Below are 14,520 nucleotides of genomic sequence, written 5' to 3'. Positions count from 1 at the left end.
CTTTCTTTCAAATTTTATTTATTTCTTTTGAAAGAGGGGGGAGGGGCAAATGGAGAGGGAGAGAGAAAAATCTCAAGCAGGGTCCATGCTCAGTGCAGAGCCCGACGCAGGGCTCGATCTCTAGACCCTGAGATCATGACCTGAGCTGAAATCAAGAGTCAGATGCTTAACCAACTGAGCAACCCAGGCACTCCATTGTTTTCTTTCTTTAAAAAAAATAGCCATCTTGGGACGCCTGGGTGGCTCAGTCGGTTAAGCGGCTGCCTTCGGCTCAGGTCATGATCCCAGGTCCTGGGATCGAGTCCCACATCAGGCTCCTTGCTCGTCGGGGAGCCTGCTTCTCCCTCTGCCTGCCTCTCCCCCTGCTTGTGTTCTGTCTCTCTCTCTCTGACAAATAAATAAATCTTAAAAAAAAAAAAAATAGCCATCTTAGTGTGTATGAAGTGGTATCTCATAGTGATTTTTTTTATTTCTCTAATGATGGATGATATTGAGTACCTTTTCATATGCTTACTGGCCTTCTATGTATCGTCTTTGGAGACTGCCTATTCAGATCCATTGCCCATTTTTAACTGGGTTGCCTTTTCATTATTGAGTTCATGAGAGTTCTTTATAAATTCTAGATACAAGTTCCTTATCGGGCATATGATCTGCAAATATTTTCTGTCATTCTGTGGGTTGTCTTTCCATTTTCTAATAATGTCCTTTTGAAGCACAGAAGTTATTTATTTTTTATTTTTGTTTTTATTCAATTTCTTTTTCTTTTGTTACTTGTGATCTTGGTGTCATATCTAAGAAAGTTTTTCTTAACCCAAGATCACAAAGATTTACTGCTGTTTTCCTCTAAAGATTTTATAGCTTCAGTTCATTCATTTAGGTCTGTGATCCATTTTGACTTAATTTTTATAGATGCTGATGGGAGCTTGTGGAGGTTCTCTTTTGACTGTTTTCTTTTTCTCAGGGAGTTACCAAAGTTCTCTGCTGAGGTCAGAGGTGGGAGAAGAGAAATTGAACATACAAGGAGAGAGGAGAGTTTGAAATAATTGTCCGGAAGATTGGGAGACAAAATGGATTAGGGAAATATAGTACATTGCCAGACAGTATCAAGGGCACAATGTATGGTCCTGGTCATAAATGTCAAGGGAAACTGTAGGGGAATGTGGAGCCAAGAAATCTGTACAAACAAGCCTACTTAAACTAACCTTTATCTTCCTACTTACTTCTTCACCACCTACTACACCTAGTCCAAACCCCTTTGTCTGATCAATTCACAAATTGATTATTCTTCTGCCTAAGAGAATAAAACCTTCCTGCTCTGGTCTGGTCTTCCGGTCTTCATTGTCTTGTGAAGGCTCCTATGTACATGTAAAAATCTAATAAAAATTCTGTGCTTTTCTCCCATTAATCTGTCTTATGCCAATTTAATTCTTAGGTCCAGCCAGAGATCCAAATAGGGTGGAGGAGAATTTTTCCTCCCCTACAGTTTCACTTGACATCTATGACCAGTGGCATATATCTCGGCGTGACATATTCTCTGTTTCCTCCAAGACCAATCAGTGTCCTGTGTTTTCCTCCAGCTACTTACAGCTGGCTGCATGAGGCAGACACAGTGCAGGCCTAGAGGTGGATTTTCCCAGGGTTGGATTTTTTTTGGCCATCAAGTAAACAAAGCAAGTAAGGGTCAAGAGAGCTGAGAGGGTGGGCAAGAGAGTAGATACAATATGGACCGGAAAGTTTAAGGAAGGAAGTGCAGGCATGACAGGATGATGGACAATGATAGGACCGATGGATTTTGGTCCCAGGGGGATGGACAGGTAGGGTACTAGGAAAATAAGGGGGTGTTGTTGGGGGAAAAATAATCCACCTGGTAACTAAGGTAGCCATCTGTGTTGGCTAACTGCCTTTATCCAAAGAAAGAAAAAAAAAGAAACTTTTCATATTTCTATGACAAGCAGTAACAGGAAGGTTTGGTCCTTGATGTTTACATTTCAAAGAAGTGGCTCCCGAGGCCTTAAGGAAGACCTCTCTGGGTTGCACTGTTGGCCAGAGGCTTCTGTAGCTTTAAAAAAAGATTTATATACATGTCAAAAGGAGAGGTAGGGTTTACAAACATACTTTTCTCCAGCAAATTCTCTATTAAAGGGAAAGGGAGGCAGGGAAGGTCTCGTTCTCTTTGGGCAATAGAGGAAGATCAGTCCCTTTATCTTTGGATTTGACAGTGGTCGGAGAGCAGACTCAGGGTATTGAGACCAGTGAGGGGTCCCAGTCGGTGGTAATGATAAAGGCTAAGACCGCAGGAATAAAAGGCAGATGGGCACCATCCCTGAAGGAGAAGGGTTCAAAAAAGTAAGAGACCAGGGTGTGGCCAGAATCATTTCAGTATATGGTGCCATCACCAAGCATTAAGAGAAAGAATGAGGAACTAATCTCTTTGAGGAATAAGAGGGAGTGCTTTGGGGGTCTGTAGAGCACCATCCTAAGCGGAAGTGGGTAGTATGTCTAAGCTGCACTGTCCAGTATGGCAGCCACCCTCCATGTGTGACTATTCAAATTTAAATTAATACAAATTAAATGAAATGTAAAATTCCACTCCTTAGGGTCACTAGCCACAAGTGCCCCATAGACACAAGTCTAGAGGCTGCCACATAGGGCAGCCAGTCTAACTGCAGCACAGTTAGAAAATGTTTCCTTTCCACTGGACGCAAAGAAGTTCCATCAGATGAGACAGGCGGAGATTCAAAGCTAGGGAGAGGCGTGAGGGCGGTTGGAGGAAGAAGAACCTGAAAGTGGCAAGAAGGAGCGAGGAGGGTACTTCCCACTGGAGACCTAGTGCTAGTAGGTATGGGGGCAAAAACAGCCTCAACTTGAGAGAGGGCTCTGAGGAAAATCGTGGCCTCAGGGGAAGCCAGGTTGAGGTCAGCACAAAAAGATGAGGGAGACTGAAAGAAGTTGGAACACCAGGGGTTTGCCGATGAGGGTTGTGAGTTACAGAGAGCACAGGTACTGGGGCTGAGGGCTTGAGGAGGGATAGGAAGATGGACAGAAGAAGGGGTGAGATGGAAATGGTGATGGCGGGGGGAAGGGGGGGCTGTGGCTTCCTGTGGTGACTGAGTGAACAGGGATAGAGCTATAGTGACCTCAAGGCCAAGAGTGGGGCCAGGCTGTGAGTGGAGGTGGGAAACAGGACCTCTCGCCTCACTTCCACTTCCTGCAGGCCTGTGAAGGGAGATTTTCTTTTCATTTTAATATAATTTCAAAATGACAGAAAAGTAGCAAGAATAGCACAAGGAATTTCCATAGATATAGATATATGATGAGACTATATAAAAAGAGATACATATATCTATATATGTAATATATACATTATTATTATTTTGAACAGTTCAAGAGTAAGTAAGTAAGAAGACATTATGTCCCTTTACCGTGCCCTATTCCAGTTCTGGAACTACCCATTTCTCCCTGGTTCCCTGGTTCCTTTTAGTGGATAACGGTATTTAGAAATCAAGATCTGGATGATGCTCTCAGTGCTACTGGTAAATCATCGCTTCTAGGCTCTCTCAATGAACAGAGGTAAGAAAGTATCTGTCTGTCTAGCTATCCATCCATCCATCCATCCATCCATCCATCCACCCATCCACACATCCACCTTAAAATCTACGAGCTCATTACTGACACCTCCAGTCCCAATCCAGCAACACAGGGTTTGTTCTAGTTTTCTCCTTTTCCATATTTGTAACTTCTTTCCTCTATGTGAGAAATGGGGCTTTAGAGTTTATCTTAAGAGCAATGGGAAATGATTGGAGGTTTTTGAGCAGAGGCATGATGTGATCTGATATGTGTTAGAAACCACAACCCTGGGTGATAGAGAGATGTGTTAGTTTCCTAGGGCTAATTTAGCAAAGTGCCGCAAACTGGGTGGGTTAACAACAGAGATCTGTTCTCTCAAGTTCTGAAGCCTAGAAGCTCCAAGTCAAGGTGTCAGCAGGGCAATGTTCCTTCTGAAGTCTCTAGGGAGGACCTTTCCTTGCTTCTCCTTGCTTTCTGGTGGCCCCCAAAATCCTCAGTCCTCCCTTGGCTTGTACCACTCCAACCTCTGCCTTTGCCTTACCTGGTCTTCCCTCTGTGTCTCTGTTTCCTTTCCTCTTCTTATAGGACCCTGGTCATTGGATTTAGAGTCAACCCTACATCCAATATGATTTCCTTTTGATATCCTTCACTAGTAACATCTGCAAAGACCCTTTTTCCAAATAAGATCCATTCTGAGGTTCTGAGTGTACATGAATTTGGGAGGGGAGCACAATTCAACCACTACAGGAAATGGGAGCAAAGGTGATGATAGTCCAGAACTGGGAAATGACAAGAAGAAAAGTGGGCAAGTTTAAGAGGCACTCTGGAGGGAGAAACTGTAGGGCACACTTGGGACTGGCTATTAGGAAGCTACTAGGAGGAATGGTTGAAGAACAGAACACCTGGAAACATTCCACCTCATGTTTTTAAATGATTGTAATAAAGCTAGGAAAGCCTTTTAAATGATTATAATAAAGCTAGGAAAGCAAATAACAAATAGTTGCTTAACTTAACAACCTTTGAATGTTTGCTGTATGCCAGGCCTGTTCCAGGTTCCTCAGAGAGGTGAAAGACAAAAAAATAAAATAAAATAGAATAAAATAAGTCAAATCAGGAAAAGGTAATTCAGGGCACTTACAATTTAACTATAAAGAGACAAATAAATAATCATTATATAAGGCTGAATAATAAAAGCAAGACTGTAGCTGATGAAGAGTTCTCTAATTGCCTTAAATACTTGGCCTCTTAGAATAAAGTGTTGATCATGCTCTGCCTGTGCAGGAACAGAGGATGGGAATATTCAGATGTACAAATGAATATTAAGACAAGGTAAAAGAAACAGATCAAGAAGGCAGCCTCTCCTTGACTATTTGAGCTTAAGAGTTGGGAAAGGCAGGAATAGTGGGAGATGGTAGATTTCAGAGCTTGGAACAGGAGATGGGACGTGTAGAGACATTATTGCACTTTAGTGGTTGGCATCAGATGGTGGTCTAGATGGCTGTCAATTTTACTATCGTGCAGTATTTTTCTTGAGTTTAAAAATGAATTATTATGGGCACTTGGGTGGCTCAGTCGCTTAAGCATCTGACTCTTGGTTTTGGCTCAGGTCCTGATCTCAGGGTCATGAGATCGAGCCCCGCGTCAGGCTCCACCATCAGCGAGGAGTCTGCCTGAGATTCTCCCTCTCCCTCTGCCCCTCCCCACACATGCGTGCGCACACATGCTGTCTCTCTGTCTCTAAATAAATAAATAAATAAATAAATAAAATCTTTTAAAAAATGACTTGTTTATGATTAAAAAGTTGAAAATACAAAGATCAAAGGGAAAGACACACCTATCATCCCATTTTCCAGCAATAACTTCTTCTAACATCTTAATTTATTTCCTTTTAAGGTGGATATTGATGCATGTATTGTATTTGTTACATTTACATATTATTTCTTACAAAGTTGGAATCTTAACGATGTCACTATTCCTCTAAAACATTTTCTTTTTTTTTTTTTTTAAGATTTTATTTATTTGTCAGAGAGAGAGAGAACACAAGCAGGGGGAGCGGCAGGCAGAGGGAGAAGCAGGCACCCCACCAGACGCGGGACTCAATCCCAGACCCTGGGATCATGACCTGAACCGGAGGCAGACGCTTAACCAACTGAGCCACCCAGGTGTCCCCCCTCTAAAACATTTTCAATGGCAGCATGATTATACCATTATTAATTTGCCCAACCCCCCTTTGTTGGGCATGTACCGTGTCTCCAATTTTCAGTCTCGTAAATATAATTAAATGACTGTGGATGTCACTCATGCTTAACATACAGAGCCACTATTCACACACAGAGGTCTATCTTCATGACCTTGTCAAACCATTTAAAATTTCTACAACAGAATCGATTTAAGCAGAGCAAAAAAATTCTCACTCAGCTTCCCCTGATTCTCCAAGCAGTCTTGGGCATTTAAGCTCCTTGCTTTAGGTGATCCAAAAAAGTATTGCCTGAGCATCTACTCAGCACCAAGAACGTGACAGTGAGTGAGGCAGAAGCCTCTGATCTAGAGTAAAAAGATGAGCACGCTGGGACCGGGCACATTTGGACATTTGCACACATCTTCTCTTTCCGTTTTTTTTTTTTTTTTTTTTAAGATTTTATTTATTTGAGAGAGAGAGAGACAGAGAGGGAGCATGAGCTGGGAGGAGAAGCAGATGGAGAGGGAGAAGCAGATTCCGCCCTGAGCAGGGAGCCCAATGTGGGACTCGATCCCAGAACCCCAGGATCATGACCTGAGGGGAAGGCAGATGCTTAACCGACTGAGCCACCCAGGTGCCCCTCTCTTAGGAAGTCCCCATTTTATAGGCAAGGAAAGTGGAGTACAAGGAGATTGGGTCCATGGCAAGTTAATAAACACCAGAAACGGGACATGAGGTCAGATCTTCTTAGTTCCAAAGCCAGAACCCAAAGCCCTGTGCGGCTCATCGCTATAGCGTCTCCCTGAAACACTTGTTGTGCTCTCCTTTCTCCAAGGCTAACTGCATCAAAGACATGTTTGAAGTGACTGAAGCATGAGTGACAAATGAGCCATGTGTTGACAACAGGGCAGAATCAGTGTCTTGCAGAAGAACCCTCTGAGGGGAAAAAGGCACCTGGAAAGGAGAGGCAAAGGAAGGAAAAGAAGCAAAGAGTATCTAAGGGAGCTAATACTCATAGCACACCTTGACCAAGTACTTAATATGGGCTGGTCATTGTGCCATATCATGGAATCCCTGGAAAAACCTTAGAAGACAGGTACGTTCTACACCCTGTTTTATCGCCCACCAAAGTCAAGTCACTTGTCCAAGTTCACTCAGCTAATGAATGGAAGAGCCAGGAAGGGAATCATGGATGGAGTGCTAGTAACTCTTTCTTTGGAGCTCTGGTTGAGCAATATGCACTCAGAAGTAGAAGAATGAAGTTCAAGTTCCAGGTCTACCATTAACTGTGCTCCTGCTCAGATCACTTAATCTCCTTGGTCCTGTTTCTTCATCTGTGAAACAAGGATCATAGCATTCTTGAACGCTTACACCTCATTTTTATGCATGTCTCACATCCTGCTCCGGGGTTTGTATTCATACCTTAGTGAGTTAGGACTTCTTAAAATTCTGTTCACCACACTTGCTTTTCTCTATCACTAGATTGAAAATTGATTTATTTTTGCGTTCCCCCCACTGCCTTGCAGATACTGAAAAAAACAACAATCACCCCTTAAATGAGCATTCTCCTTAACTCTGTACACTTGAGCAAATAAATCATGAGAATTCACGGCCTTTGGTTTGTCCAACCAAAGAGTGAAAGACATCATGATGGCTGTCCTTAAATCACAAGGGTATTGGCTGAATGTAAAGACGCAGCTCAAAATACTCTGGGCCCATGGAGAAGGATGCTGGGCGTCACTGAGGCATTATTATAAGGGCCACGGTTAAGGTGTGAAACCCCACAGAACATCTCAGAAAAGAGAGGGAGCAGGAAGTAAAGGGAACATTCACAAGCACACCCAGCTTCCAAGCACTGTCTTTGGTGCCTCCAATGCTATTCTCTCTCACCTGCAGGACAAGCCTGAAAGATGTGCATAATTGTTCCCCTGTTTTCAGAGGGGAAACCCACAGCTCAGCAAGGCTAAGTGGCTCATCCAATTGCCTGATACCAAAGCTACTCTGTTTCTCCAACACCCTACTGACTCAGCAGATAACTCCACTTATATTTATCTCCACCAGAGAGCTGTCCTTATCGAGAAACTTCCCTGGGTTCTTCTTGGAAAAGCCTAGAAAAATCCACCTGAGCCACCTGCAGACGGAATTATGTGTCTGCATTAATTGTAAGGAGTATCCTCTGAGGGTTCTCTCCACGAAGTAACAAAGAGATCCAAAGGGCACCATCTGGGAGAGGCTGGAGAAGAGCAGACCAAGTAGGCCAGCCTGGTCCTTCTAGTTCCCAAACTTGACGGGACTGTTCCATCTTGCATAGACTTCAGCTGGCTCAATACATAACCAGTGCCAACTGCAGAAACATTTCTGGACTAGGTAGCCAAAGCCAAATTCATAATAACCTGGAGATGATTCCAAGCTGATAGCCTTTCCTCCCTTGCCTTTATTCCCAGGAAGAGATCGTGTTCTTTATAACCTGGGTTCTTTCAGGGTGTGTCTATGAAGCACTTTCCATAACCTACGGGTATTTTCAAAGTAGTGGTCAAGGCGCATAAACTTGAAGTCACTTAGGTGGAGATTTCAGAGACTTTGGGAGTGTGGGGACAGTTGGAGGAACTGAACACGGGTTGTTAAATGCTGCTTCGGGCTGATATATGAAAAGGAACCGCTTTCCTTATAGAGTGGGAATGCTGTTTTGTATTCTCCAGATATATCAAGGGAAGAGGCTCCATGACTTTTGGTGAATATCTCCTTATTTCTCTGTGTTAAAGGTGATTGATTATAGGGAAACTTGACAGAATAACACAAGTCCGTTCAAAACTGATGAGTACAGATGTTGCCTTTGAAAACTGCAAATCGAAAGAACCTTGGGGCAAGACAGTGCTGTTTTCATCTCTCTCCCTCCCTCCCTCTCTCTGTTTTTTTTTTTTTTTCCTTTTATTTAAGATGTAAGTTGTCCAACAAGATCTCTTTATTTGACTTTGAAATCAAATATACCTGACTCCAGTTCCGAGCTGGGTAAATTGCTGATGACATTGGATTATCCTTCACTGATAAAATAGGCTTGATAATTTTTTGATCTTTAAAGAACAGTCAACAGAAGGATGCCAAACCTTATGAATAGTATCTAATCTCAATCCTGCCCCAAAGTCTAAGTCTGTATATATGAATACGCATTAAAAAGTAACAAAGAGAGATGTTAACATGGTTATTTTCAGACTGTTGGAAATACAGGTGATTTTTTGACTTTCTTCTTTATACTATTCTATGTTTTCCAAATCCTCTATAAGCAGCACAGAATTACCTTTATAAGCAGAAAAAAGTTAGTTGAAACAAGCCAAGCGATCACAAATTCCAATGTGTAACAAGAAGCCCAAGATGTACCATAATCAGAAAGATTTTAGATTTTGAGTAGGAAGATTTTAAGTATGACAAGGAACACGGTAGGTCCTCAATAACTTCTTAATCGGATGTCCAGATGTTATTTTGTGTCCAACTCTTATTTCATGAAATGAGCTTGTTAGAGGAAGCCATATTTATAGAAAGAACGGTGCCATCAGCAAAGTCGGGAATACTTCTAAATGTGTTGCCCAACGTCTGAGAAGCCAGGGCGATGGTTTGGAATATTGAAGAAAAACATTGACTGAAATAGAAAGCACACATTCTCCCATGGGTTGGCTGGGAGCAGGGCAAAGGACCCTTGGATCCCGGGCCTAAGTCCCCCCTCATGGCTCTGCCATTAACCAGTGACATGACACCCAGCAATTCATGTAACTTCTGGAACATCCCTCCCCTTGTTTGTAAATGAGTTTGTGCCCAGCTCTATGATTCCGTTTGGCCTAGCTGGAAAAAAATGACATTACTGGGTCAGGTACAAGATTGAAGACCCCGGATTCAAGGTCCAACCAGGCCACTCCTTCGCTGGAATTACCATTTTTACCTCCCTGTACACACCGAGTTTCCTCATCCCTTGGTTTCAGGTGTCCTCCCTCAGGAAGATGTTGCAAGGACTGACTAATGCCCACGAGTGTCCCAATAATGATGATGCACCATGCAGGCGCTGGGAGTTCCAAACTGCTAATTCCGAATCCACAATAGGATTGCAGTGTGACATGTTGTGACCTTTACAAGCCACCATTCTGTGCTGCATCTGAGCCTTCTCATCCCAGCGTCTGTTGTTCCACCTTACCATTCTTTGCAAATTCCGAAAGCATTCCCAGCAATTAGGCTGATAGTCTGAGTAGTTTTATCTAGTAAGGGGGAGCTCATTTCTCAAGGAATTCTTCAATACCCCCCACCAAAGATAATTCTGAGATTTTTATCTTTCCCAGAAACCACTGAAAACATTGTCCACAGGGAAGGATACACTCACGTTTCCTCTTCTTACTCCAGAGAAAATGAATTCTCAGAGTTTTTGTGTTTTAACATTCCCAGGTTAATTTCTGGGGTTTCCCTCTCTTTTTTTTTTTTTTTCCAAGCAGCAGGGATCATGAACCCACATCGCGGTAGTGAGACACTACATTTTAAATCCCTCTTATAGCCAGGGCAGTTTCGAAGGGGGGTAAGGTGAGGTGGGCGCGTGGGACCCTGGAGAGTTTCCTCGGCAACCCGGGCAAGCTCACGCCCACAAGGACAGGAAGGCTTGGTGCTCTGCCCAGGTGAGTGCCCAAAACATAGGTGGACCTGTTGCGCTTCTTCCCACAGATCAGTCCTCTCGCCCGATGATTCCCGAGCCCCCGTGCCGGGTCACCGCAGGGTTGGGGTGGAGAGCGAGGCGGCGGCCGCGGGGGGCGGGCGTCCCCGTCCGGGGTACTTCGCCTCGCCCGCTCCTCTCGGTCGTCCACGTCCGGTGTGCCCCGCTACATTGTGGGCTGGAGACACCCCGCCCCCCGCCCGATGCTCCCCAGAATCCCGCCGGCACCCACCCCGCGGGTGGACCCAGTGCCCGCGCGGCACCCGGACGCGCGCGGGGCCAGCCACGGCGGGAGGCGGGAGGCCCGGTATGCAAATGACCGAGGGGCGGGCGAGGGCCGCCTCCCCGCTCGGGATAAAAGCCCGGGGCGGGGCGCGGCGCAGAAGCCGCTGCCTCCCGGGAGCCGGCCGTGCGCTCTGCTTCTGCGCTCGCTCGCTCGCCGCACGCCCGCCCGCCCTCGCGGCCGCCGGCTCCCGGTAAGCACGGAGCGCGGGGTCGGGGACGCGGGGCGGCGGCGGGAGAGGCGCGAGCCGGGGGCCAGCCAGCGCGAGCCACCACGCGCGCCCGGGTCCGCGCTTCGCCTCGGTCCACGCACGCCGTCCCGGGCCGCGCTTTCTCCGTGGGAACCGGGGACCCGGCGCCGCCGCGGCGCCCTCCCGGGGCCGGGCAGGTGGCATCTCCCCAGCTTCTGCGCGTGGGGCCAGTTTGTCTCCAGGCCATCAGCAGTCGAGACCGAGAGGAACTGCGTTGGTAGTGCGCGGGATTGGGAGGGACTAAGGGAGTCAAAAAGCAAAGCTTCCAGGACGGGTCTCTGGCTGTCACCCTGTTTTCCCCCCTAGCCGTCCGAGGCGCTTTGCGAGGCGCAGGGAAGGGAGGAACGGGCGGAGGGGGAGAGAGGTGTGGGTGTGTGCACGTTTGAATGAGCAGAACTAATCGCCTTTGGAAGCTGCAGACGCTGGACAGACACTGCCAGGCCCAGCACGTTACCCACCTCTGCAGAGTGGACACCTGGTCTTACGGAAAAAGGACTTTAGTAGTCATCCCATCACCTTTTTTTCTTTTTATTTGGGAAAAATAAAGTTCTTCTGAAGTCTGTTTTTAAGGCTAGCACCATTCTCAAGGTTGGTCAGTTAAGATCTGGGGTTTGTCCGAGCCCCTGTTGTGAAATTGCCTCCTTGTCTCATTCCTGCCTTCACCCCATCCTGCATCCCGGGAAGTACAACATGGAAACGAAGAAACTATTTCAGAGGGCCCCGTGCGGGGCTTGCTGTGCCCCCCTCCCCCATTTGCATTATGGTGTCAGGAGAGGGGGAAGTTAAAGGGACAGCAATCTGGTTCTCCCCAACCGCCTCCCCCAACCCTTAAAACCGGTCAGAACCACCCTATGGATGGCTTGGGAGTCTTTGTGGAGCCCTGAGGGCTTTCAGAGTTGAGATAAGAAACAGCACGTTGCTTTGTGCATATGGTGTCCTTGGAACTAGAGAATCTGAATTGGAAGGTCAAAGGGGCAAAGAATGGGAAAAGCAACACATCCTGGAGAGGATTAATTCTGAGGGAAGGGAGTGGTGAAGGAGTAGAAATTTGACACTTGTCTCCTGTTTCTGTTTGTGTATGTTGCTGTGGTTCTGGTCAGTAACTGGATAAAAGAAGGTGGGAAGCATGTCCGAGTTTTGGTTAATTTCTGCCCCTGGTGATCAGGAGAATTTACAAGCTCTGGAGAGGATGAACACCGTAACCTCCAAGTCCAACCTGTCTTATAACACCAAATTCTCGATTCCTGACTTCAAGGTAAAATCCTGGAGAGGATGAAGGAGGTGATGGGTTGGGGTGGGTGGGTGTGTTCTGGGAAGCCAAGGAGAAAATAACAGGGCCAAGACAGCAATGCTGAGGATCAGCCTGGGGGTGAGGATGCACAGGGCAAGTCAGTGGTCTGGATGGGACTTGACACCGTAGCCCAAAGTTAGTTGTGGTTCCTATGGACTTACAGACAGAGGGCAGGGAGAGATGGGTGTGGTGGGTAGCAGTGTCTTCAAAAAGTGGGAAGAGCATTTTACATACCTGCGCCCTTGTGAGTTGTTGTAGGATTCTTCGTGTTTTGTCTTTGACATCTAAGACGACGAACAATACAGTTTAAATGTGCAGGTTTGGAGACCTTCAGCGTTGGTCGAACTCGTGACCTGGCACAGGGTGGGAAATTCCGGGTCCCTCTGGTACTGGTGGGGAGGCAGGAGGGGAATTTAATGATAAGTGGGCGGATGGCAGAAAGAGATATGACAGGAAAGAGATAGGAGTCTAAGGGCTCTTGCCGGGGAGAACAAAGTTAAAATGAAACAAATGTGAAAGAGGAGCAAGGTGTGTAAGTCTTTTTGCTTCAGAAGACTGGAATTTTTGCGGTGCTTCCTAAGATTGCAAGTTCCCCAAAGGAAGACGCTTGAGGCATTTTTCGATGACACCTGTGCAGATGCATTGTGGGTGCTGAAGGGATGGCCCCACCCAACCGCCCAGAGGCCCCTCTTGTAGCAAACTGCCATATAATCTTCTTAGTGATGCTACTGTATTTGCTAGTGTTCATTGAGCAGTACTTTGGGGGCCAGGCCCTTCAAACGCATCATCTGGAATACTTACCAATCCCATGTGATAGATCAGGAAGGGCGGAGAAAGGAGACCAGGGCTGCAGATCTGGTAAGTTTCTGAACCCATATGTTGCTGCCTGTTTCAAACCTGCCCCTGTTTGTCTGGTGACCCCGGCTGTGAGGGTTAGGGAATCAGTGTGCACTCACCACTCTGTGCAAGGCAGCTTGTTAGATGGGAGGGAGCAAAAAGAAGAGACAGGACCCTCGCCAGAAGATGCGTAACATCAAGTTACTTGAAAAGAAGCAACTTATTAGAGATAACTGGGCCTCATCATTTCCTAATTACCTTTTTTTTTTTTTTTTAAGGTTTTACTTACTTATTTGACAGAGACACAGCGATAGAGGGAACACAAGCAGGAGGAGTGGGAGTGGGAGAGGGAGAAGCAGGCTTCCCGCGGAGCAGGGAGCCCCATGCGGGGCTCGATCCCAGGACCCTGGGATCATGACCTGAGCTGAAGGCAGACGCTTAATGACTGAGCCACCCAGGCGCCCCCCCTAATTACTTTCTTAAAGTATTTTTTTTTTAAAAGTATTCTTTTGTGAGAGAATAGTTGACACACACTGTTAATCCTGATTACTTTTTAATGTCTGATTGGTGGTTGGTGACATGAAAACAAAGCCTTTCCTTCTGATTCTGTAGACTGGCTCTTTAAATACAGTTTTGGACCCTGTCATACTTGTCACATTAAGAAGCGGATCGGTACAAGTAATCTGAAAAGAAAAAGACGTGCGTGAATGATGAGGTGGGAGGGAGAGCTGACCCTCTGCGCCTGCAAGATCATTGGTAGTAATAGCAAAGGAGAACAGAGACAGGGATTGTTGGACATCTTGGGGGAGAAAGGCTTTAGAAACAGCAATTTCTTTTTTTTTTTTTTTTTTATGATTTTATTTGGGGAGGGGGGAGAGGAGGGGATGGAGTAGAGGGGGAGGGAGGGACGGAAGGAGAGGGAGAAGCAGGCTCCTTGGCTCCTTGCTGAGCAGGGAGCCCCGTGTGGGGCTCATCCCGGGACCCTAGAATCATGACCTGAGCCAAAAGCAGATGTTTAACTGACTGAGCCACCCAGGTGCCCCAGAAATGGCAGCTTCTTTAACTTGCTTTCTGGTACGTCTCCTCAGCTATGGGGATTACTCACATGACTGGCAGACTGCCATTCTAAGAAGAAAATGAGCTGGGGTCTCAAAATGACACAGTGGTCACTCCTTCCTATGGCAGAAGTAGGACAGTTTATCCTGTTGGGAAAAATGATGATGATGATAATAATAATAATAATAATAATAAAATTAGAAAATATCCCCAATCCACTCTCTTAACAGCTCTTTCCATTTTCCAGTTTGGCCATTGAAAAGAATAACTAAGGAGAGATGGAGGTTAGAGAACTCCCTGCACTGTTGTTGAAAGTGACCTACACTTCTCTGCCATAAAGTGTGAGCCTCTAACTTCTTCACGATCTTTCTAG

The 14,520-nt window shown here is 46.0% G+C and overlaps 1 protein-coding gene across 9 annotated transcripts in view; it reads left to right on the top strand.

Annotated features, from left to right (window-relative positions):
- The window catches only part of ATP6V1C2 (ATPase H+ transporting V1 subunit C2), a 76,458-nt gene that overhangs the window by 13,608 nt on the left and 48,330 nt on the right, over positions 1–14,520 (top strand). For 8 of the 9 annotated variants that reach the window (XR_014138321.1, XR_014138322.1, XM_081797208.1 and 5 more), the window contains exons 1-2: positions 10,799–10,906; positions 12,064–12,218. Coding sequence is in view for 7 of the 9 variants with exons in the window: in XM_081797208.1 (XP_081653334.1) it covers positions 12,090–12,218 (129 nt within the window). In the remaining 2 variants the exon portion in view is untranslated. Of the gene's footprint in view, positions 1–10,798; positions 10,907–12,063; positions 12,219–14,520 lie in introns of those variants that run through there. The other variant, XM_081797200.1, reaches the window with a different exon arrangement.

This window comes from Leptonychotes weddellii, chromosome 10 (genome assembly GCF_054177405.1).
Source record: "Leptonychotes weddellii isolate Sample4059 chromosome 10, ASM5417740v2, whole genome shotgun sequence".
NCBI classification, from domain to species: domain Eukaryota; kingdom Metazoa; phylum Chordata; class Mammalia; order Carnivora; family Phocidae; genus Leptonychotes; species Leptonychotes weddellii.
This window is presented reverse-complemented; position numbering and strand designations above follow the sequence as displayed.